The sequence below is a fragment of the Onychostoma macrolepis genome, chromosome 07, assembly GCF_012432095.1.
Source record: "Onychostoma macrolepis isolate SWU-2019 chromosome 07, ASM1243209v1, whole genome shotgun sequence".
In the NCBI taxonomy this organism is placed as follows: domain Eukaryota; kingdom Metazoa; phylum Chordata; class Actinopteri; order Cypriniformes; family Cyprinidae; genus Onychostoma; species Onychostoma macrolepis.
The window spans coordinates 7,079,528-7,103,165 of NC_081161.1; the positions used below are offsets into that span (position 1 = coordinate 7,079,528).

Sequence of the window (23,638 nt, forward strand, 5' to 3'; positions counted from 1 at the left end):
ATGTAAGTCCCTCAGTTGTCCTCAGTGTGAAAAGATGGATCTCAAAATCCTACATTATATATTAGTGGAAGATGTTTATAGGATCTTTGTGAGAAAACAAACCTGCGTGTTTGTGTTTAACAAAGCGCCCAATCAGTGTCTAGGAGTCACGCCATCATGTCAGTGATGTTCCTGGGAAAAATTAAACCATTATTGTCTAGAGACAACGCGGGCTGTGAGGACCGTTTGACACTGACACATGATTCATGTTCAGCATAGACTCACTATTGTCCTCACACAATGACTGTTAATATGAGGGTTGTGTGCTAGTCAGAACTGAAATAACTCAAATAAAAATGCTTTTAAAATCCCAATTCAGTTCCTGGATTTGAAATGAGGTAGAAAATCTTTGAGGAACAGAAATCCAATTCGAATTTGAATGTAAGGAAGTAGAATTACTTAGTAGAATCAAAACAAACTTTAAATGTGTGAAAGTTGTATAGTTTAAAAGCCTTGAGGAGATGATAAGCAGTTGTTAATAAAGAATAATAATACAGCATTATTCTTTTCATTATTCTTAGTGTTTATTGCCCTGCCATCATTTTATCGGTATGATTTTATCTATACTAGATTTATAACTACAAAGTGCTTTATTACCCTACAATAGACATCGACTGAACATTTAGGTCATTCTAAGATGATTCATCACAACAGTAAATTATTTGCCTCTGTTTACAAACCGATTATGCTGGAATAATTGGCACTTAAAAAAAAAAAAAATTTGTCAGTACATGTATCAGCTTACTATAATAACTGGGACCTTCATTTAACTAAACTAACTAAACAGATTAGTACCGTCAAACGATTAATCGCATCCAAAATGAAAGGTTTTGTTTACATAATATATGTGTGTGTACTGTGTATATTTATTATGTATATATAAATACACACACATGCATGTATATATTTAAGAAAAATATGTTACGTTTATATATTAAATATGTTTATAGCCTATATCATATAATTTATATGAATATAAATATATACACGTAAATACATGTAAATATTTTCAAAATATATGCTGTATGTGTGTGTGTCTTTATATATACATAATAAATATACACAGTACACACACATATATTATGTAAACAAAACCTTTTATTTTGGATGCGATTAATCGCGATTAATCGTTTCAAAGCACTAATTAAATAAATAAATGAATAAATACCGCCTATGCATGAACGTAACACTAATGAATTCCCACAGAAACAGGATAAACAGCACCATCTTGTGTATAAATGAGCGTTATTAGTAATCAAAACAAACAATTACAATGTTTCTGCATTCACAGATAAAGGATATTGAATTCTCGTTATTGCGTATTAATTATATCTAAGTTAATATTGTTATATTGTAATGCTCATCTTGGTTTTAGATCAAGAAACTATCCATTTGGCACAACGTTCACCTCAATTAAAGACAGCGAGGGTGTAATTCCTCCTCCAGTCCGCTGGCGCTCGCGTGCGTTACGCTGAAGCGATCCTGTGGAGAACCAACGAAGCAGAAGCGGAAGAAGCGGCGCAGCGTTCCATCAAACTGGCGTGCTGAACGATAGAAAAGCATTATTTTTTATTGAAATATTCGGATTTATTGAGTAAAAATGCCGGATTTAGCGGTAGAAAGGGTCGTCGTTCATCCCTTGGTGCTATTGAGTGTCGTGGACCATTTTAACAGGTAAATCTGAGTGTTGTGAAGGTGCTGTAGTAAAACTGTTAACTCACTGTCATTATGTGTCAATGGAAGTAGCTGCTACAAGCTAAAGGCTAACTGGATGCAATCACAGTCTGCAAGTACAATTATGTAAATAAACAATGTTTTAAGAATGATTTTACTGAAAATGTTATATTATGGTGTTGCATACCGGCTTAGCTTTATAGCGTTTAACGTTTGTTGTAAAATGTTGTAGAAGCAAGCAGATATCTGACTAGATGCAAGTCAGTTATAAGTCAACATTATATAACTGATCACTTTACTCACAAGTAGACTGTAATCTCTCCGACAATTAAAAATCAACACACAAACTGCAGAATTTTATAATTTAAATAACACTAAATGTTATGCGCGTTTTCTTTTATATGAACTTTACATTTCTTATTTTAAATCCTGTTCTTGATGCTGAGCCTACTGTGATAAGTAACTTACTCGGTGAGATATATACACACACATTTATTACATATGTCAAATAATTACATACATAGCTTTTGGAACAGACACTTTCAGACGAGGTTCAGGTAAAATACATGATCTGACACAGCTTATATATTCAAAGAGCTGTACATTTGAAGATATGTTCAAAAATAGCGCTGTATTTGTCTCTCTCTTGTATTCTTTGCTAATCTTATCTTTGTTTTGTAGGATTGGTAAGGTTGGCAGTCAGAAGCGGGTTGTGGGTGTTCTGTTGGGTTCATGGCACAAGAAAGTGCTTGATGTGTCCAACAGCTTTGCTGGTATGTTTGAAGCTCTTGGTGCAAAATGCTCTTCTTTCTTCTTGAAATATAGTTGAAGTAATATTTCAATTGTGTGGCAGTGCCTTTTGATGAGGACGACAAGGATGATTCAGTTTGGTTCCTGGATCATGACTACCTGGAGAATATGTATGGCATGTTCAAGAAAGTGAATGGTAAGATTGCTTTACTATGCATACGTCATGCATATGAATTATTGAATTTTTGTCATGTCATTGTTATAGAACCTGACCTCATGTCCAAGCTCATGGTTTTATTTCTTTCGATTCTAGCAAGGGAGAGAATAGTTGGTTGGTATCACACAGGCCCAAAGCTGCACAAAAATGATATTGCCATAAATGAACTCATGAAACAGTACTGCTCTAATTCGGTATGTAATACTGTTTTGCTTTGCTACTGTTTAGTTTATTTTATTTTACACTATATGTACCAAGCAAGTCATGTTTTAGACTGAAATAAAGATTTATTTTTATTTAGCAATTTCTTAGTAGTAGTATTAAAAATGATGCAAGTGAGAGATATATATTTTTTATATATATAGCAATTTAAATATTATTTTTGAGAATTGGCAGGATCGTTTAATTTAATAGAAAATAATGGCACAATTTTCCTGACAACAGTCTATATTTTCTTAATGCAAAAAAGAATGTGCTTCTTTTTCACTTGTGATTTTGTATTTCCCATAGGTTTTAGTCATTATTGATGTGAAACCCAAGGACCTGGGGTTGCCAACTGAAGCTTACATCTCAGTGGAGGAAGTGCATGATGTGAGTTCTTGTTGAAGTTATTAAGCTGTGTTAATATATTTGATTCCTTGCATGCTAATTGTTGACATCTGTTCTTCACTGAAGGATGGAACTCCCACATCTAAGACGTTTGAACACGTGACCAGCGAGATCGGAGCAGAGGAGGCAGAGGAAGTTGGCGTGGAGCATTTGTTGCGGTAAGAGGGGGATGAAAACAATAAACAATTTCTGTTTATTTGACTCATTTTAGATGTATTAAAATGAGGTCTGTCAAAAATAACCTGTTAACTTCTGCGATTTAATATTTTCTGTTTAAAAAGCTGGCTTTCAATTATACTGTAGTGTTGAATGGCTAAAATTACTCCAGAAATGTACAGGTAATTAGAATATGCTGTCTTCGTTGTTTTACATTAATCTGGATATTTATTGTGTATATATATATATTACACTATGAAAATACATTACAAATTTTAATATCAGGTGCGATTAACCAATTAATGAAAAAAAGTGATTTTTAATTGTTTGGCAGCACTAATTAAAATATCTGTAAACCGCCTAGTTTATTTATTCTCATGATGCTTTTTGCAGTGATATCAAGGACACAACAGTTGGCACTTTGTCGCAGCGCATCACCAATCAGGTTCATGGCCTGAAAGGTCTCAACTCCAAGCTGCTGGATATCAAGAGCTATCTGGAGAAGGTTGCAACAGGCAAACTGCCCATCAACCACCAGATCATTTATCAGCTGCAGGACGTGTTCAATCTGCTGCCTGATGTCAACCTGCAGGAGTTTGTCAAGGCCTTCTACCTTAAGACCAACGACCAGATGCTTGTGGTCTATCTGGCCTCGCTCATCCGCTCTGTAGTGGCGCTCCACAATCTCATCAACAACAAAATAGCCAACCGTGATGCAGAAAAGAAAGAGGGCCAAGAGAAAGATGACAGCAAGAAAGAAAAGAAGGACGAGAAGGATAAAGATAAGGACAAAGACAAGGAGAAGGGAGATGCTACAGCCAAGAAAGATGACAAAAAGGAAAAGAAATGAACCTGAACTGGCATGAACTTGGGCTTACACAATCTTGGCTGCATGAGGGAGGAATTCAACATTTCTTTGCCTCCTCTTGTAACAATCTGCAGTTTAAATTGGGCGTTTTTCTGTCTTTTTGATATAAGGACTTACTTTTGGTTTTGATTAAAAGAGAAAAGGAAATCTTTCCCTTGTTGATGTTTTGGTCCTTATCAAGGTTGACCTATTTACACTTACATTATAGTTCCATTATTAGACCATCGCAATATCAAGACAGGTGTCCAGCGTTACAGCAAAGTCCAACTGCAGACATGTCATTGCATTGTGTCATTGTATTTACACTGAGATTTCTTTTTTTATCATAAAAAGCAATGTCAAACAAGCTTCTCCGGCCTAACCTGTTTTTATTTTGTTCACTACATGCAAAGCTTGCAGTTTGTTGTTTATTGTAGTGTTCATTTAAACATGTTTTTCCTTGCTACTTTATAAAAGAAAATGTTTCAGAAAAAAATCCGCTTTATAATTAAATAGCACATTTCACTTTTTCTGAAAAGAAAATTAAAGTTTAATCAAAATGACCATGTTCAGTGTAGAAACCATTTTTAAGTTCAAAGAAATTTAATATCTGCATCTTTAAGTATTTGAAGACAAGGTAGCAGATCGAGCAGTCAGCGATCCTCTTGTTAGGGGCATGTGCCAATGATGTGGACTAGCTAGTTTTGTCACTATGATGACTCTCTTCTTTCTTCTTGCATTTAATGCCAAAAAGACTGAGGATCTTCACCAACATCAGGTCGACGATTTCCTCTTCCTCAGAAGGCTGAGTATCAGAAGAGAAATTTTAGTTAGTTATCGCACTTCAGCCAATGAATGTTTGCTAATGCTCTTCGGTCAGCAGTTCGAAAACAAAATGTGAAAGTGACTCGTATAACACCTGGTGATTCTCCTGTTCTTCACCGAACGCCTCGAGGATGATTGAGACAAAGAGGGTCAGGATCACAAATGTAATGAAGATGACGCAAGTGGAAATGATGAGCGCACCAAGCACCGGATCAGAACTCAGCACCTGCAGAGGAAGAATGAAAGCTGTGATAAATCAAAAGCTTTTCTTTGTTACTTTCCCAGTCTTGGTCTGTAAACCATTCACGAACCTCATCGTAATTGAAGATTCCAAACTGCAAACTGAAGATGGTTTTGAATGCATCTGGGAAAGTTCGGTATGAGTACAGCTTCCATCCAAATATGAGATTGCACTATTGAAAAGAAATGAATGCTTTGATTTCTTGAAGAAAACGGTGACACAAAAGCACCTACAAATGGAGGCCATTCAATGGTTTCCACATAGATTTCAAATATCATTTTTAATATAAAATATTGTTTTTGTTTGATTTTCATATTTTTAGCAAAATTATTATCTATGGTAACTGACAACCTCACACAAGATACTACTCGAAGGGACAGTTCTCCCAAAAATAAAAATTCAGTCATCATTTACTCACCCTCATATTGTTCCAAAACCATATGATTTTTCTTTCTTCCTTCTTCGCAACAGAAGATATTTTAAAAATGTTGGTAACCAAACATTTTCAGGTCCCATTGACTTATGGGACATATTTTAGTCCATAGTAATACTTTGACCTGAAAACGTCGGATTACCCAAAATATCTTCTTTTTTGTCCCACAGAATAAAGAAACTCAGGTTTGGAATGACAAGAGGAAAATGATGACAGAATTGTAATTTTTGGGTGGATTACCCCTTTAAAGATGAAGTATGCCATTTTAGGGTATGTTAAAATACTAAAATAAAAACCAAGTATTGTAAACTGTTATTGACAGCAAATGTTTTTGCCCCTTACAGTAAGAGAATAGGCCAAGAGGATAATGAAGATAACCACAATGAAGCTGGACATATCGTTCCATGCCCGCTGCAGTGAAGAGGTGATGAGGTGAAGTTTAGGGTTGAGTCTTAGCAGATGCCAGAGTTTTACACAAGCCAGAAGAACCAAGAAAGCCATGAGATATCCCAGTGTAACATCTATGACAGCTGTATCATGGAAACTGGGAAACCTGTAGGACAAGAATAGCATTTTTTACCATGTCCAGTTCATCCATCTATCCATTCTCCAAACCGTAAGGTCAATTGGATGTTTAATTTATGTTCATATCAAAACTTTTTTTCTTTGGAGAGCATCTACTTACTGATCCTTGTGGTCTTGGTAGTATTCAATGTCTTTGTCTCCCTGCACTGTTCTCTTGATGAACACTGATAATGAACTCCAACTTAAAATGATGATGGCCAGGTCTAACAGATTCCACTTGTTTTTGAAATACGCCCATTTCTGCCGCTTCAACAGCTTTGCCTGTTCAACCCCAAACATATGGTTTAAAGGAAATGAAAAGAGTATTGCAATTAAAATGAACACGAAACAAAAAATTCTGAAACTGAAAACCGTAAACTTTTTCCTCTCACAATTCACTTTTTTTTTTCATAATTCCCAGAAACATTTTTATATCTCACAATTCTGACTTTGTGCGATTCTGAATTGCGAGAATTCTTTGATTTCAAAGGTGTAAAAAAAAGCTTCCACACCCTCAAGTATTATGATTTTTAAGACACAAAAAGGAGATGTTTAGACGTGATGTTCAAGCTGCTCTTTTCCAGACGATGAAAATAAATAGCGATTAGGCTCTGTCAAGCTCCAAAATCAAAAAATAACCATTAAAATTTCAAAAAGCTCATATAAGACCCAGGCACTATAATTCAAATATTTCAATTTCTCACAAAAAGCTGATCTAAGGCTTCAGAAGAGCTGAAAAATACAGTTCTTGTGGAGTACTGTTATTATACATTTATGGTTTCTTTTTATAAATTTTTTTTTTTGGAGCTTAACACCAATGGTCATCATTCACTTACATTATATTGTTGTAAGTGTTAAGAGCTTAACATTCTGACAAACATCAGCTACAGTGTTCCACAGAGGACATTGAGTCATTTGGGTTTAAATTAGTGCTGTCAAACGATTAATCGCATCCAAAATAAAAGTTTTTGTTTACATAATATATGAGTGTGTACTGTGTATATTTATTATGTATATATAAATACAAACACATGCATGTATATATTTAAGAAAAATATGTTATATTTAATATAATATAAATATATAAATGTATATACATATAAATTTTCTCAAAATATATACTGTATGTGTGTGATATATATATATATATATATATATATATATATATATATATATAATATGTGTATGTGTATTGTGTTTATTATGTAAACAAAAACTTCTATTTTGGATGCGATTAATCGCAATTAATCGTTTGACAGCACTAGTTTAAAACATGATGACAGAATTTAATTTTTTGGGTCAAATATTTTCTTAAAAGTTCAATGAAACTAGGCTATTAGCTATAGAGAACTGACCTGCAAAAACATGTAGTAGACGATGAAGAGGAAATAAAACACCTGAGAGGCCATGAGAAACGACTGAAAGCCACCTGTGGACTGGTAGAGACGGACACTCTGAACCACGCTGCGAAACTGAAAAGTACCTGTAAAATAAAAAGTGTACGGTCAATTTATTTGCAATAAAACACGAAGACTTTGTATGAATGAGAATGATTGTTCCGCTTCCTCACCCACTGCAGTGCTCTCTAGTATCAGCGTGACAATGCAGAAGAGGTTGACATTAGCATTGTACACTGTAAACTCTGCAAAAACTGCCCTTGTGTACATATCCAACCAGGTGGAGTCGGTTAGATACTGAAGCTTCCTGTTGATTGAAGGAAGACACGTTGATTGGAAAGCATGCATAAAACCAATAATAATACACAACATTTTCTAATATGAGACCTTGAGGGCCTTAAAGGTAAAGTGTATCATTTTGCTGATGTTAAAATACTTTCTGCTTTCAGTGGAGAGTCGATTGATAGTGAGCTGTTCTGTTAGGTCCACCTTGGCAATACAAAAAAGGCGGTCATGTTTATGTGATTTCTCACCTGCTAGCGTTTTGCTGGTCAGAACCGAGGTCCATAACATAGCCTCCGCCTCTATAAAGTGCAATCATACCCCAAACTGGGATTGCTTTGAGCGCGGACTGACTTTGGTACTTCCAAGGTGTGACGGTGTCTTCAGAGCCATTTACACAATGAAACGCATCCCAACCTGGACCGTAAGAGGCCATGTCCTCATTTTCCCAAGAGTAAGGGGCACTGCAGTCGGGAACAGCGTGACGCACGGACTTAGCAATCTTACAAGAGTCTCTCGTCACCCTCACTTGACGAACACGAGCACTCCCGACAAGTTTCGAGTTTCCATCCGTTATAAAACCTTAGAAATGAAAGTTAAATTTAATATTTAAACACATCAGTCAATAATGTGGACATTCACTGTTGCTTGATGGGTTTAAACTTTGACTTTTTCCTTCCCTACTAGTTGAAAAGTACAAATGTGAATAAGAATAGTTAGAAATCCATTATGTTAGGAGTCCTTATAGATCTGACGGGTTCAGAACTACCTTAAATATGAGTTGTGCACTTGTTATATGCATGACAGGTCAGGATAAAGGAAGTACCTGGATACTGTCCAAACAGGTTATCAAGAAGTACAGTGTTGGCCCAGGTAAACACATCATTGTGGCTCATACTGTCTGAAGTGCCATTACTGAAGCTCTGCCGGATGTGATGAGTGAGGTAGAATCCGTTTTCATCTCGCTGACCATACGCCACCAAGAGCAGCATCCACAAGAACCCCAGAAAAACTGCAAAGGAAATCCAGGTCTGTGCATGTCTTGCTGATGTTCTCATTAAGTTCTGATTGTTCTATGAAGTTTTTATAATGGTTTAAATATGTTTGCTTTTTTTTCTTGGTTATTCAGACTTTATAGAAAACACTAAACATTCCATTTGATCAATTCATTGCAAACAACATGGGAACGTTATTTTTTTTCAACGTTCTGAACAAGAAGTTAGTTACATTTAAAATATCAGAGGAATGCCCAAATAAAGCATTTCAGATAAAGCCTTCCATGAACAACGTATAACAAACATTTTCATGCTAACATAATTAAAGGCCACATAACTTTGAACAAATGTTCTATTAATTTTACGTTGCTGTTTGTAACTTTGAGAGAACCTTGCCAGAATATTAGCCAAAGCTCTGAGAATGTTACCGGTTAGGAAGCAATGACAACTAAATGTGAACTTTTTCTCTTTTTCTTGTCTTACCCAGAATCTCCATGATGAGTGCTCGTGCTTTCTGCTGTTTGACCATGTTTCTCCTGATCTTCTCAATGTCACTGGGAGGTGGAGGCTGATAGTAACTGCGTGTACAATCCCTCTTAGAAAGGCGCACTCCATTGAGACCATCTATACAAGAGAAATAAAAGACTTTTAAACTTTAGCATACTTTTATATCATACTTATTACAGAAATAATTTACTTAAAAAGAATTAAGTGCAAACTGAATATAATGTATTCAGATACTTTAGTGCAGGTTAATTGCAATTAAATGAAAATTGTAGTTTAAATTTATATTAAATGCAATCAGCTGAACTTTGAATATATTGCACGTAATTTAATAATTACTTCTGTTGTCTGAAATATGGTTAAAGTACTGCTGAATGTATTGACAAGCATTTGTGGTGAACTAAAAATACTGTAATTTCTACTGAAAATTGTATGACGTGTATTTACACGTAAACTTGTAATTACACATTTGCAATGATTGCAATTTAAGATTTACATTAAAATGTTTAAATATAACTTTGAACAACCAGCAACATTTAAAATTAAAATAACTATTCACACATGCTTTAGTATGTCAGTCAACAGTGTGCACTTCTTTTAAAGCACGACAAAAGCTTATTAAAACAATGACTTTACATTTGAAAAGTGTGTTAAGAAACAGAATCATTAATGTGTACTCTATTTAAATACACTTAAGTGGCCTTTATTTAATTAATGTTGTATTATCTGCTAAATATTTTAATATGCTTTGAAGATTTGAAGGACAATGAGTGCACATTCAATACAATTAAGCACACTTCTGTTTGGTTGGCTGGTTATTTGTGCTAAATGCCTGATTTCCAGTTACCTGAGCGAGTTTTTGCTTTCTTACGTAAGGTGTCAACAAGTTCTGCATCCTCAAAATTGACTTTTTTCACCACCAATGCAAAGAAAATGGCTAAACAAAGCACCTGCCAAAAGAAACACAGGTGAAATGAAGTTACACAGTAAATGCAATATAAATATATAGCGTTTTGACTCCAGCTCTTTACTTTTACAGGCTGGGTGAAGAAGAGGCTCTCGGTGAAGGACATCGCGATGGAGATTATCCAGCTGACTGAACGATCCTTCCCGTATTTCAGTCCATACAACATGGTGAAGTACCCTGATACCACACTTGTGGCTGCAACAAGAAGCCAACCCACATACACAAACCACCAGGGCAGACCCCTCCTGCTGCTGTCTTTTTTGGGACTCGAGCTACAGATGCGCTGCTCAGTGATGGGTCTGGAGGAACGGAGACTTTCCAGCAGTTTCTTCATGCTCTGGACCTGCAGTAACACCTGGCTGTAGCACCCAGGCCTGGAAAAGCCTGAAGGCCCCAGCAGCTTCACTTCTCCCACCAAGTTTTCAATCTGCTTGGAGAGATGATGGGTGTAGGCCCAGAAAACCGACGTGGTGTCGTTTTTGTGAATTAAGTGCTGTTGCTCGATGAGGTTCAGCAGCTCTGATAGCAAAGTGTTGACGTCTTCCTTATTAGGGTTCATCTCTTCTTTCGGGACAGGGCATCTCATGGTATTTGCAAACAAGTATGTGATTCTCTGTATGTCCTAAAATTAGGAAATAAGGATATTTTTGGCAAAATAATGTGGCAGTAAACACAAAGTAATAACCATGTTTGCTTGTTTGTTTTGCTTTTTTGGATATGGAAGCATGGTTATAAAAAATGTTTTTTCCATTCTTTGAAGCAACATAGTAAATATACTTCCATTCATAAGACCCCCCTTCTTTTTTTTTTTTATTTATTTATTTTTTACTTTTTTGTTCAGCAAGGATGCATTAATTTGATTAAAAATGACACTAAAGACATTTATAATCATGCAACAATAAGTAGCACGGCAATTTTCAGTTGTGATAACTATATTTTAAGCAGAAAATCAGCATATTAGCATGATTTCAGAAGGTGATGCTGAAAATTTTGCTTTGCTATCACATGAAACAATTACATTTTAAAATATATTGAAATAGAAAACAGTTATTTTAAATTGTAATATTATTTCATGTTTTTTTCTGTTTTTAAACAAATAAATGCAGCCTTGGCATGAATAAGAATCTTCTTTCTAAAATCTTAGCGACCCCAAACCTTTGAACAATTAGTACTTGGTGTACATGAATATATAAGATATTCTATATATCAAAATACCGGGGTATTACTATCTATTACCATCACTAGTTAAATTGCTGAATCTCACTTTTTGTTTGAACAAAAATAATGTGCGTAATTAATTAAACATGAAGGACTTACTTTGATAAGGAAATCTACAGTTAAATTGTTTGGATCAAACTGTGGAGAGGCAGACTCGTATGGGATGTCTTTCTCCATCTGAGGAAGCTCAGACTGCTTATGTGCCTTTCCTTTCTTTGTCTTCTTTTTCCAGGGACGTGAATGTCTGAAGATTCCCACAATTACTAGATTGATGGGGAATACAATGAAGGAGCTCTGGATGCCAATCATCACCTGACTCCAGGTCAGTGTTATCTGGCCTTTGGATAGACATAAAAAGAAACATCGGATTGGACTAGAGCGATCAATCAATTTAAATTATGTTCTAATATTTATATGCTCATATTTACATATATCATAGTACACTTAAGTATGTTTAAAAACGGAAAATTATTCAAAGATCGTAGCAGGCAAGCAAATCATTGAATAGACATTACAAAAAGTGTCTTTATTAGTTACTAAACTGCTTTATTTTCATATCATTTAACAATAGTCTGGTTGGTATTGGTAATTGGTATTTTTTTATTTATAAGGCTATTCGTGGTATAACTGCATCCTATTTGTCTCTGTGTTTTTCTAAATCAAAGGTATGCTACAAACTATGTTCCAATGATCAGTTACATTTTAAAGTCCCTTGGGTTCGAACAGAGCTAGGAAAAAAGGGCTTTGGATATAATGCTACTTTGTCTTGGAATAATCTACAAAGCATTCTAAAGCTGATCGTGTTATGCTATGTTATTTGTTGCTGCTTTCTTGGCCAGGCCACTCTTGCAAAAGAGATTTTAATCTCAACAAGTTTTTTTAACCTGCTTAAATAAAGAAAACGACTATCATACATGATTATGTCATTATTTTGAGACATACCCATATCCATGGTCTGCTCTGAGGGGTCTGTGGGAATCCCGTAGAACATGATGCTGGTCAACATGGAGCAGAGCAGCACTGAGAAACAGCAGGAGACACGCTGCACACGGGTGAAGTTACTGCTGGGGGGTCGACTGACCACAGAGTACCAGATGTGACCATCACAGAAGTCCGTCGTTGTCTTCATGAAGAATAGATTGCTGCAGAAAGGAAAGTCTTTTAGATGCATTTTCAAATATTCTTTTTCAAAAAGAGACAGAGAGACAGTGAACTCACCTGAAGCCTTTCATGTCTGTCTCTGATGCTACAGGAAACACTTTTTCAACAGTGCAATCATCTATATCAACAGCCAGCCATGAGCTGCACAGGAAGTGCCACTTCTGCTCAGTCTGCAGGTCTTCTACCATCACCGTGTTAACATACCTGAGAAATAAAAAATACATTTTTTGCAAACATGTGCAGGGTCAGTGAAAAATTGTATTGAATATTGCAATTCGAATCTGAATGTTTGAATATGTACTCTGAATAATAAAAAAATAATAATAAAATTAAATTGTGCACTTTACAATAATGTTACATTAAAAGTTATACTTTTTAAACATAAAAAGTAAAGTATACATTGTACATTTGAATTTTATTATCTTATTTAAAGAAGTGCACTAATTTTGATGTGTTGACATATTAAAGCACATGTAAAGCACTTAAATATATTATAAATGTATAAATATATTTTAAATGTACTAAATGGCAACTTCATTACAAATGTGTTATTCTAAATATATGCAAATACATCGCATTCAAGATTTAATAGAAATTACATTATTTTATATTAAATTATATTAATTAAATGAAATGCTTGTCACTACATTCAGCAATACAATAACCATATTTCAAAGGCAGAAGAAGTAATTATGAATTATGTACTTAATAACAGAAATATGTACTACTGGGTCAAAAAAGCAGTGTACATTTCTGACTGCATTTAATATAAATTAAAACTATAATACATTTTCATTTAATTACAATTAACATGCAATTTTGTGTCTAAAAACATTCCATTCAGTTCACACTTCTAGTATATTATAGCAAAGTATATTATTTCTGACAGAAAACCTTTTATTTTTAGCTTTGGACACTTTAAGTGAGCAGTGAGGGCGAGTACAGCAGATGATAATTGTGCACTGTAAAAAATTATTTTTCTAAGTTGTAAATAAACCGATTATTGTAGTATGTTTTAGAAAAAAAGAATAGTATTTCAGTATTTATACTTTCAGTCTTTTCAAATGTTTAATTCAACGTGTTACTTGCCATTTCTTTGTAATTAATTATGAAATTTACTAGCAATTTCTGAGTGAAAATTATTTGTACACCATATTTTTTTCAGTGTAGTAAGTGAACTGTTCCTCTAATATCAGTTTACCAAGCAGGATGATCCCCTGAGTTGTCATGCCACAGTCTGATGCTCTGCAGCTCTCCCAGTGAGAAGGGGGTGGTCAGTAAGAACAGGTCCACACCTCCTCTTTCAAACACTGGCTTATCAGGGTCAGTCAGATGATGGGGCTCACATTCTCCCTCCGTACCCTGAAGAGTCACTATGACCTGAAGTGACAAAGGCATTGCAGAGTTAGTATGTAAGAGCACATGAGCAGAATTCCTGAAGAAGAGCTTGTGATAAATGCACATGCTGACTCGTGATGAAGTGGAGGAGCCCATGCGGTGACCAGTGCTGATCTTCAACAAGTAGCAGTACTCAGAAAAGGGATCATTGTCATCTAGCACAGTAATCTTCACCTTTTTGGGGGAAAGAACACAATATATCTTACATACAGTAGCATATACTTCAGTTGATGACAGAGCGGTAATGTTTTCATCATTATTTGCTGGACACAATACATTTTATTTCCAGATCTCATGTACTTTCTGAGGGCATTACAATATTTATTTATTTAATTTTTTTTTTTTTAATAAATAGGAGTGGCACTGATTGGATCGTGATATTACATACCAAAATTGAGCCTGACCGAATTTGAGTAAATACATATTTAATTAACATTATCCAATAGCCTGTGTGGCTTTAATAACATCATCAGAAAAGTTGTGTGTGATGACACATTTTCGTAAATTACATAAAAGATATTACATTTTATTAAAAGATTATGATGATACTTTTAGAAATTTTCCTTATAATAGTAAATTGATGAATTATGTCCTGTACAGTAGCCATGAATACTGCATTAATGCTATAAAGCTTACTTTTTCATATTTGATGTGTATTCATGTGAATTTTGGCTCTGAAATCTTTACTGGTTTTGATAACATTAACGTAACGTATGTTTTCTTTTTAGCAATATTTCAAAATGAGCACGTATTGGACTAAAGCAACGTAGGCTTACTATCTTATTGAAATGCGAGTAGCAAATACGATACAGGTTGAGTAACATTTATTTTTACATCTCTCAATCATCATTGTATCGCATTGCATTATTTGTTTTACACTGCAAAAAAATGCTTTTCTTACTTAGATTTTTTTGTCTTGTTTCCAGCCAAAATATCTAAAAAATGCAGTTTTTTCATAAAAAAACAAGTCAAAATTAAGTGAGTGACTTAATTGGCAGATTATTTTGCTTGTTCTAAGCAAAAACTCACTTAATTTTGATTCGTCTAGAAAATCTTTTGGATACTTTGGCTGGAAACAAGACAAAAAATTTAAGTAAGAAAAGCATTTTTTTGCAGTGTGCAAAAAAATGCAATGATCATAAGCAATTAAACAAGTTTACTAAAATTGATTATCGAGAGAAACAGAGTGACAGTTGATATGTACATGCATTCATTGGGCCTCTGAATAGTATTGATGTTTTTTCATCCTCAAACGTGAGCTCCATATTCTCCTACATCAAACTATATGGACCATAAAAGCCTCATGTATCAAATATAATACAAAACTTAAAATATATTTAAAAAAAATTTATCGACTTAGATTTTGTCTAAAGGTTAAAAAAAACTGTTCCACTTTAAAACATTAGATTTTTAGAACTATTATTTCATATATGTCAGGCTTTACTGGGTTAATAAAAAAAAAATCAGGGTCTATTTTGTTTTCATGTTGACTTGAAAACAAAGAATTAATCAGAACTAGAAACCATAGATTCAGTAAAATTACCTTGGTTTTGTCCTGTAGGTCCTTCCTGCATGCCCATGCTGCTATCAGGAAGTAAGCTAAGAAAATCGCACCGATAAAGCACACTACCACTGGGTTCTGTGCGAAGTTGGAAAAAAGCTCAGCAGTCTTGGATGGATCTACTGTATTGGGCATGACAAAGAAACTGCTCCCAAAAAAGGTTAAATGGGTACACAGACACTGAGTAACATTTGGGGTTGTTTTAGGTCCAACCTAAAGAAGAAGAAAAAAAATAAAAATCACAGTGTTATCTCAAACTACACTTTTGAGAGTTATAGCCTTGCTAGTCTGTAACTGATTGACAGATGCAAATTAACTAATAGCAAATGTCATTTAGGTTTCATTTATTCATTGTTTATTTTAACTTCACTTAATAATAAATCAGAAGTTGGCAATATTTAGCACGGTTGCCACCATTGGCTCACAAAGAAAAGTTTATTAGCATGAATATGAAGTGCATTTAACTGTATTGTAGTGTACTTCAAATCTTAAAACATTTTTTTTTTTAAATGTACACTCTTAAAAATAAAGGTGCTTAAAAGGTTCTTCACAGCGATGCCATAGAAGAACCATTTTTGGATCCACAAAGAACCATTCAGTCAAAGGTTCTTTAAAGAATCATCTCTTTCCTACCTTTTTAACACAACCCGAATTCCGGAAATGTTGGGACGTTTTTTTAAATTTCAATAAAATGAAAACTAAAAGAATTTCAAATCACAGGAGCCAATATTTTATTCACAATAGAACAGAGAACATAACAAATGTTTAAACTGAGAAATTGTACACTTTTATCCACTAAATGAGCTCATTTCAAATTTGATGCCTGCTACAGGTCTCAAAAAAGTTGGCACAGGGCAACAAAGGGATGAAAAAGCAAGAAATTTTGAAAAGATTCAGCTGGGAGAACATCTAGCAACTAGTTAAGTTAATTGACATCAGGTCTGTAACATGATTAACTATAAAAGGGATGTCTTAGAGAGGCAGAGTCTCTCAGAAGTAAAGATGGGCAGAGGCTCTCCAATCTGTGAAAGAGTGCGTAAAAAGATTGTGGAATACTTTAAAAACAACGTTCCTCAACGTCAAATTGCAAAGGCTCATCATCTACAGTGCATAACATCATCAAAAGGTTCAGAGAAACTGGAGAAATCTTTGTTGGATGCCTGTGGTCTTCGGGGCCTCAGACGACACTGCATCACTCATCGGCATAATTCTGTCAAGTCAAGTCAAGTCAAGTTGAGCTTTATTGTCATTCCGCTACATGCGGGGCATACAGTGGAACGAAATGTCATGCCTCACAGGACCACGGTGCTACATAAATACAGGCATACAGCAATGAAGTAAAACAATATAAACCTATACACAACTATCCTACTGATCGATTTTGACTATAAATATACTATATGTAAAAAAAATTTGTTTTACCTATACATAAACTAAAAAATACAAACTATACAAACTATACGAGTGCTTCAGATAAATACTGTACATGTGCGAAGAGAAACATAGTGAGTCAGCAGCTGGCTGGGGAACAGTGCAGGATGATTTGTAGTGCATGAGCATGTAAACATACATATATTACTGAGTCTTTTTGTGGGATTTGTATACACACAGCAGTGTGTGTGGAAAGTGACTAGTGCGCATAGAGGAGGAGAGTGTGCTACTACAGGTGGTTTGTACAGGCCCACTCACCTGCGTGTAGCACACTTCGATTACACAAAAAAAACAAAAACAAAAAAAAGTTCCATAAGTTTCAGATGGTCCATGTTTCAGGAGGTAGGGGGTTTGTATGGGGGTTCAGAGAGGGGCGGGGTGATTTGAGTTCAGGGCTCTCACAGCCTGGGGGAAAAAGCTGTTCAGCAGTCTGCCAGAGCGGGCTCTGATGCTGCGGTACTGTCTTCCTGATGGTCATTGACATTACTAAATGGGCCCAGGAATACTTCCAGAAACCACTGTCGGTAAACACAATCCGCCGTGCCATCTGCAGATGCCAACTAAAGCTGTATCATGCAAAAAGGAAGCCATATGTGAACATGGTCCAGAAGCGGCCTCGTGTCCTGTGGGCCAAGGCTCATTTAAAATGGACTGTTTCAAAGTGGAAAAGTGTTTTATGGTCAGACGAGTCCAAATTTGACATTCTTGTTGGAAATCACGGACGCCATGTCCTCCGGGCTAAAGAGGAGGGAGAACTTCCAGCGTGTTATCAGCGTTCAGTTCAAAAGCCATCATCTCTGATGGTATAGGGGTGCATAAGTGCATACGGTATGGGCAGCTTGCATGTTTTGGGAGGCACTATAAATGCTGAAAGGTGTTTTAGAGCAACATATGTTCCCCTCCAGACGACGTCTATTTCAGGGAAGGCCTTGTGTATTTCAGCAGGACAATGCAAAACCACATACTGCAGCTATTACAACAGCATGGCTTCGTAGTAGAAGAGTAAACATGTCCCCGTCCCAACTATTTTGAGACCTGTAGCAGGCATCAAATTTGAAATGAGCTCATTTTGTGCATGAAATTGTAAAATTTCTCAGTTTAAACATTTGTTATGTTATCTATGTTCTATTGTGATTAAAATATTGGCTCATGTGATTTGAAATTCTTTTAGTTTTCATTTTATTCAAATGTAAAAAACGTCCCAACATTTCCGGAATTCGGAATGTATGTAATGTAGTAGCTATTAGTTAAATTAAAGGCCACTAAAGTGTAAATCTGTAATAATAATATCTGTAAATAAAATCTTCTACTAACATACTAAAGCATATGTTCTGGATTAGAACTGCAGAGTGTTATTTGATATTACGAAACACTCTGCCAGCTGCATTTAATACAAATTTAATATACATAATATTTTTTATTTAATTGCAGTTAACATTTAAATAAGTTTCTGAAAACATTACATTCAGTTTTCAGATTGTATATTATTTCCACTCTTTTTAAAAACACGCTAAAGTATATTTTTCAGAAGGCCTCTATCTGTAATTATTTCTCATTTTCACACAGCCTGTTTTATTTAGTTATGAGCTGTATGGAAGTCAAATGCTTCAAGTTGATCAAATCGATTGTGATGTGGCAGAAATAAAATAAAACAAGTTTACAAAACTGTTGCTAACCCCTGTATTAAAAATCACAACATGTCTTAATTTTGAAAATGACAGCACTCACCCTACAGCCATAATCACTCCAGTTGGATCTTGTCTCTTCCCAGAAAATGCACTGAGCAGTAACGGATGTGATTGTTACTGATGCATTAATAGACTTTACGCCCGGAGGAACAACAGGTCGTATGAGAAGGTTGTAAACGCCCACATCTACTGCCATGTCACTGGGGCCCAGTACCCATGTGTACTTTTCATCTGTTTGAAAAGATTAGGAAAATAAAACGGTGCTTGATACAGTTTGTACTGTTAACAATTGTGCTGTTTCAAGCAAATGATTCACCTTGTGAATTTCCTTTTTGAGGAAGTGTAACTTTGGCTGCATAGTTTTCCTCGGTGGGTTGGTTCTGATAACCCAGCATCAATATTAGTGTTAAATCTTCAGAGGGAAGTAACTTTATAACCAGAGTAATGTTGGGGGTGGTTATATTGATGATCGTAGTGCTGAAGTTTCTCAGATCTAGAACTGAGCTGTTCACTGCTGTGTCCAGCCTGGGTAATAAGATCTGCAGATTGAGCAAAGTGGAATTTCATTAGGTTCCAGTAAAATCTCTTAATTATTTACACATTCTGATAAAACACTCAAGAAAAAAAAAAAAAAAAAAAAGTTAAATTGTCACTGGGGTAGTATCCTTTCAAAATGGTACTAATATGTAATTTTGAATTACTAATATGCTCCATTTAAAGGTAAATAAGGTACAAAGATGTAACTTTTATAGATGATATGTGTTTGATGTTAAAGTTATTTCCGCTGCCCATGAGCATGTCCATTATGTTTGACCCAAGGCAGTTTTTGAATCAAAGACACTACAGGCAAAACCACTGTTCTTCAGGCACTGGTCAATTTTGAGATTCTGAGCTATTGTCCTTTCATAACAGGACTTCTTTCAGACTAGTGGAAAGAAAACATCCAAATACACATTTAAGTATTTCTTCATTCACTTCATCTATTTGCATCTGTAGGTTTCAGTTATAATACATATTTTAAAGGCAGTTTTCTCAAAATGAGTTCTGCTGGCCAACTTTATATTAGCGTATGTACTGTAAATACATTTAAATTAATAATTTGATATAATGCACTTCCTGCATAGATACTTTTTTTTTTTTTTTACATTTTACTTTTATTGAAACAAAATACCTGCATGTAACTACAGATGTGATTAATTTTTGTAAATACATCCATAATTACTCTGTTGATCCTAGCAATACCCCTAAACTGACCCTTAAACCTAACCAGACCACTAAACCTTTCCCTAACCTTCCTCCTAGCAGCAAGTGGTCTGCATTTCACCAGAACATAATAGGTACCTAACAATTCTTTTTTTTTTAATAAGTACATATTTACAGACCCCTAATAAAAAGTGGGACAGCTTCTTTTTCTTCTCCTGCACTGAAATACTAAAAACAGTAGCACTTACATACACCAAGCATTGCAGTTTTATTCCTTTATATTCTGAGGGTTTTTGCAGAAGGGTTTTTGTTTATATACCATTCACCTGGTTTATATAACATTTTATTTCTGAATAAAACATGGTGATTTTTTTTTTTCTGGCAGCTGACAGTATTTTCTGATTTATGGAGTGATAAGAAGAGATCCAAAATCCTCTCTGTAAAAACATTTAATGTGTCAATAAAATGAAGCCTGGCTTTATCCGATGTTCAGATTTATGTTCTAGAAATATTTGCAAATTAGAGCATATTTGAACAGATAATGCATCATTTGCATATTTGCAACATTTCAGAAAACTAGTTATACAAAGCAACGGTCTAAATATTTTATGATTAATCAACTGGGGAAGTATGGTAATATTAAAGTTATCTATTAATTTTTACCCTAACAATTTCCACCTGTTGCGTCTGGCTAACAAAAAGTTACTTTTGGAATTCCATTTGTTATTTTGTAATTATATGCTAGTGGCACAGAAATTGCACACTTCATCTTTTCGGTTCCCATAGATGTTTTTACCTCAATCTCCTCAGTCAGGTTTGCCACTGGAATGCCAGAGCCGTTTGTTTTGGAGAGGGACAAACCAGCCACAATACTATGAATGGTCTGACCTTCAATCCATGGATCAATGTTAAAATGTGACATCTGTGAAAAGTGAACATGTATGCATATTACATTTTAAGATATATGTGTAAAGTGTAACATTAGTACAGCATAAAATAAAATGTACAGTTTATTGTATTACAGTATATTGAAAAAAACAAAAGGTTCAAACAGGGGCAACTATAGGATTAAGGAAGAAGTTGAATATTAAGTGATATGGCTCAAGAGGAATATTTCTTGCTTTCAGAGCAAAAGGTCACACGTTTGAATCTTTCTTGACCAAGTTTTTTTTTATTTAATATTGTTTAAAATCGTTTCCTCTATTGTCTTCTCTTTATAAAACTTGTTGTCTCTTCATTGAAACCTGTTGATATAATGACATGCATGTATCTATCTATCTATCTATCTATCTATCTATCTATCTATCTATCTATCTAAACACATTTCTTACCTTTGAAACTTTTTAAAACTTCCTATGAAATGCATGGCATGAAAATATCCCGCCATATTTTAAAATGCATCACAAGGACTATGGTCACATGACCATAAACAATATAATTACTTCCTTGAAGTGACCATCATCACAAGTAAAAAGCTGTGTGTTTGTAATAAATTCACCATTAAGATGTTTTTATCTTCAAACTGTTGCTTCCTGCTAAAATCCTCTATCCATAATATTTATTTCTCCAGTGAAAAAGTCCAAAACAATTCTAAACAAATGTGTTGATGGATTTTGATGTGAAAGGACAACAGACTTCTTCATTGGAGGAAGTGTTATGGATTATGGACACGTATTTTGGCCAGTTTAAAGTTAAAATACATTAATGATGAATTTGTTTCTTAGAAACATGCAGCTTTTCTCTTCAAAAGACATTAATTGTTAGACAGGAGTCATGTGGATTACTGTGATGTTTTTATCAGCTGTTTGAACTCTCATTCTGACGGCACCCATTCACTGCAAGTGAATTTAGCAAGTGTTGCTAAATTTCTCAAAATCTGTGGGAAATTTAGAAACAAGCTCATCTACATCTAATGGCCTAAGCCTGAACAAATCTTCAGGAAAGTTTCATTTCTGGGTGCACCTTTAATATAATAAATTGTAAACATTTTTAATGGCTGGTAAGGGCAGGGTTTCGAATATTATTAATTATAAAGCTAACTCTTGCTGCTATTGCTTCAAAAATCTAGGGTGCAGGTCAGATAAATGATCTAATTTGATTTCGTACTATCTATGTTTTTTTTTGGCTTGCATTAGCTTGTAGTGACTGAAAATCACCCACTTTCACATCCACTGGCTCATCGAGAGACAGTATATCAGAGCCCAGATTCGGAAGCTTGAATCTGGCGGAACTCTTCTCAATGCTGAAGGGCTCTTTCTGGAGGTTAGTTGGTGATATCCTAACCAGAAAAATTCAAAACTCACATAAAATGTTCACAATGATCGGTTTTATTTTCACTGATCATATTGTAATTCATCGAATTCTGTTTGTCCTACCTGTTGACGTAAATATTGACATAAGGAGAGGTGATGATGATGGGCTCCAGATCAGGCGTTTTATTTGTGAGCAGAAATGTCTGCACAGAGTCCACTGCAGTGACCAAACAACCAGAGATGATGCTCTGAAAGGAAGTGAGAACACATCAGCAGGTTTCCTAAATTAGTTAACTGTGTTTTGGAACATAATAGCTGGTTTATAGCTGGTCATTAGCTGGTGAAGGATGCTAAACCATTCTGGACAAGCAACAAACCAGCTACCTTGTCATAGCAGTTTACCTGAAAAGGTGATCGCCTACTTTGCTCTAAATTATTACAGCCAAATTTATTAGTTTTTGTCAAACTATATAAAAGGTAAAGTTCACACATTTTTTTAAATATATTTTTTAATATTAATCAATAATACTGAATTCATACAAAGTAAAAAGTTTATTTATTATAAGGAAGGACCATAACATACTTGATCAATATATTTTCTTTAGATATGAAGTAAAAATTTTACTTAATATTACTTTTAAATTACTTTTTGTTTTTTTACTACTTAAAGCTGCAGTCCGTGACATTTTTTTGGTTAAAAATGATCCGAAATCAATATTTGAGCAAGTAGACATGACCACTACATGGCCAGCCAGTGTTCAAAACTATTGGCTTACTTTAGCCTGATTCATAACAGTTATCTTAAAATAATATTATAATATTTTGAGTGGTACTGATAGGAATTCGCGGGATATTCAAACATGCTGCCACGTCATTACGGCATGTCTGAAAACATGAAGTTTTACCATCTAGTATCTATATCACCTGGACCGTTTATAGCCTTTTCTCAGTGCTGGAATAATGAAATTTATCATTTTGATGGCAGATTGCAATCCAGAAAGGACTATGTGTTTATGAAACACATGTGACTGAAATTAAATTATATTCCAGTTTTACATGTGCATCTGATTACAGATAGCCTTTTATTTTAAAGAGAACCAGTTCAAAGGGAGAATAATTTGCTTCTTGGGTTAAAATAATTTCTTAATATGAAATTCAAATGGTATGACAACTAGAGATTAGACTGTAATATAAATTAAAATCTACACACTTATACACACTATGCT

The 23,638-nt window shown here is 34.7% G+C and overlaps 2 protein-coding genes across 7 annotated transcripts in view; one reads left to right on the forward strand and one right to left on the reverse strand.

Moving 5' to 3' along the window:
* Positions 1–1,495: 1,495 nt before the first annotated feature.
* psmd7 (proteasome 26S subunit, non-ATPase 7) lies at positions 1,496–4,660 on the forward strand. The gene is made up of 7 exons (XM_058782149.1): positions 1,496–1,713; positions 2,395–2,486; positions 2,567–2,659; positions 2,777–2,874; positions 3,191–3,271; positions 3,356–3,447; positions 3,839–4,660. The coding sequence occupies exons 1-7, from the start codon at positions 1,640–1,642 to the stop codon at positions 4,293–4,295; spliced, it is 987 nt and encodes a 328-aa protein (XP_058638132.1). The 5' UTR covers positions 1,496–1,639; the 3' UTR covers positions 4,296–4,660.
* Positions 4,661–4,811: 151 nt separating this feature from the next.
* pkd1l2b (polycystic kidney disease 1 like 2b) overlaps positions 4,812–23,638 on the reverse strand; it is a 28,744-nt gene continuing 9,917 nt past the window's right edge. For all 6 annotated transcript variants that reach the window (XM_058782141.1, XM_058782138.1, XM_058782139.1 and 3 more), the window contains 23 exons: positions 22,536–22,660; positions 22,321–22,438; positions 20,957–21,082; positions 19,274–19,496; positions 18,998–19,188; positions 15,821–16,051; positions 14,350–14,451; positions 14,081–14,259; positions 12,937–13,083; positions 12,661–12,860; positions 11,818–12,056; positions 10,565–11,122; positions 10,381–10,483; positions 9,513–9,653; positions 8,861–9,046; positions 8,286–8,616; positions 7,926–8,059; positions 7,711–7,838; positions 6,477–6,637; positions 6,134–6,344; positions 5,429–5,530; positions 5,212–5,343; positions 4,812–5,097 (listed from right to left, as the gene is read on the reverse strand). In XM_058782141.1, the coding sequence (XP_058638124.1) occupies positions 4,987–5,097; positions 5,212–5,343; positions 5,429–5,530; positions 6,134–6,344; positions 6,477–6,637; positions 7,711–7,838; positions 7,926–8,059; positions 8,286–8,616; positions 8,861–9,046; positions 9,513–9,653; positions 10,381–10,483; positions 10,565–11,122; positions 11,818–12,056; positions 12,661–12,860; positions 12,937–13,083; positions 14,081–14,259; positions 14,350–14,451; positions 15,821–16,051; positions 18,998–19,188; positions 19,274–19,496; positions 20,957–21,082; positions 22,321–22,438; positions 22,536–22,660 (4,179 nt within the window). In that variant the 3' untranslated portion in view covers positions 4,812–4,986. The remainder of the gene's footprint in view (positions 5,098–5,211; positions 5,344–5,428; positions 5,531–6,133; positions 6,345–6,476; positions 6,638–7,710; positions 7,839–7,925; positions 8,060–8,285; positions 8,617–8,860; positions 9,047–9,512; positions 9,654–10,380; positions 10,484–10,564; positions 11,123–11,817; positions 12,057–12,660; positions 12,861–12,936; positions 13,084–14,080; positions 14,260–14,349; positions 14,452–15,820; positions 16,052–18,997; positions 19,189–19,273; positions 19,497–20,956; positions 21,083–22,320; positions 22,439–22,535; positions 22,661–23,638) is intronic.

Coding starts and splice junctions, on each gene's coding strand:
- psmd7 (XM_058782149.1), top strand. CDS start 1,640: ATGCCGGATTTAGCGGTAGAAAGGGTCGTCGTTCATCCCTTGGTGCTA. Junction 2,660..2,776: donor CATGTTCAAGAAAGTGAATG/GTAAGATTGCTT, acceptor TTTCGATTCTAG/CAAGGGAGAGAATAGTTGGT. Junction 3,272..3,355: donor CAGTGGAGGAAGTGCATGAT/GTGAGTTCTTGT, acceptor TCTTCACTGAAG/GATGGAACTCCCACATCTAA.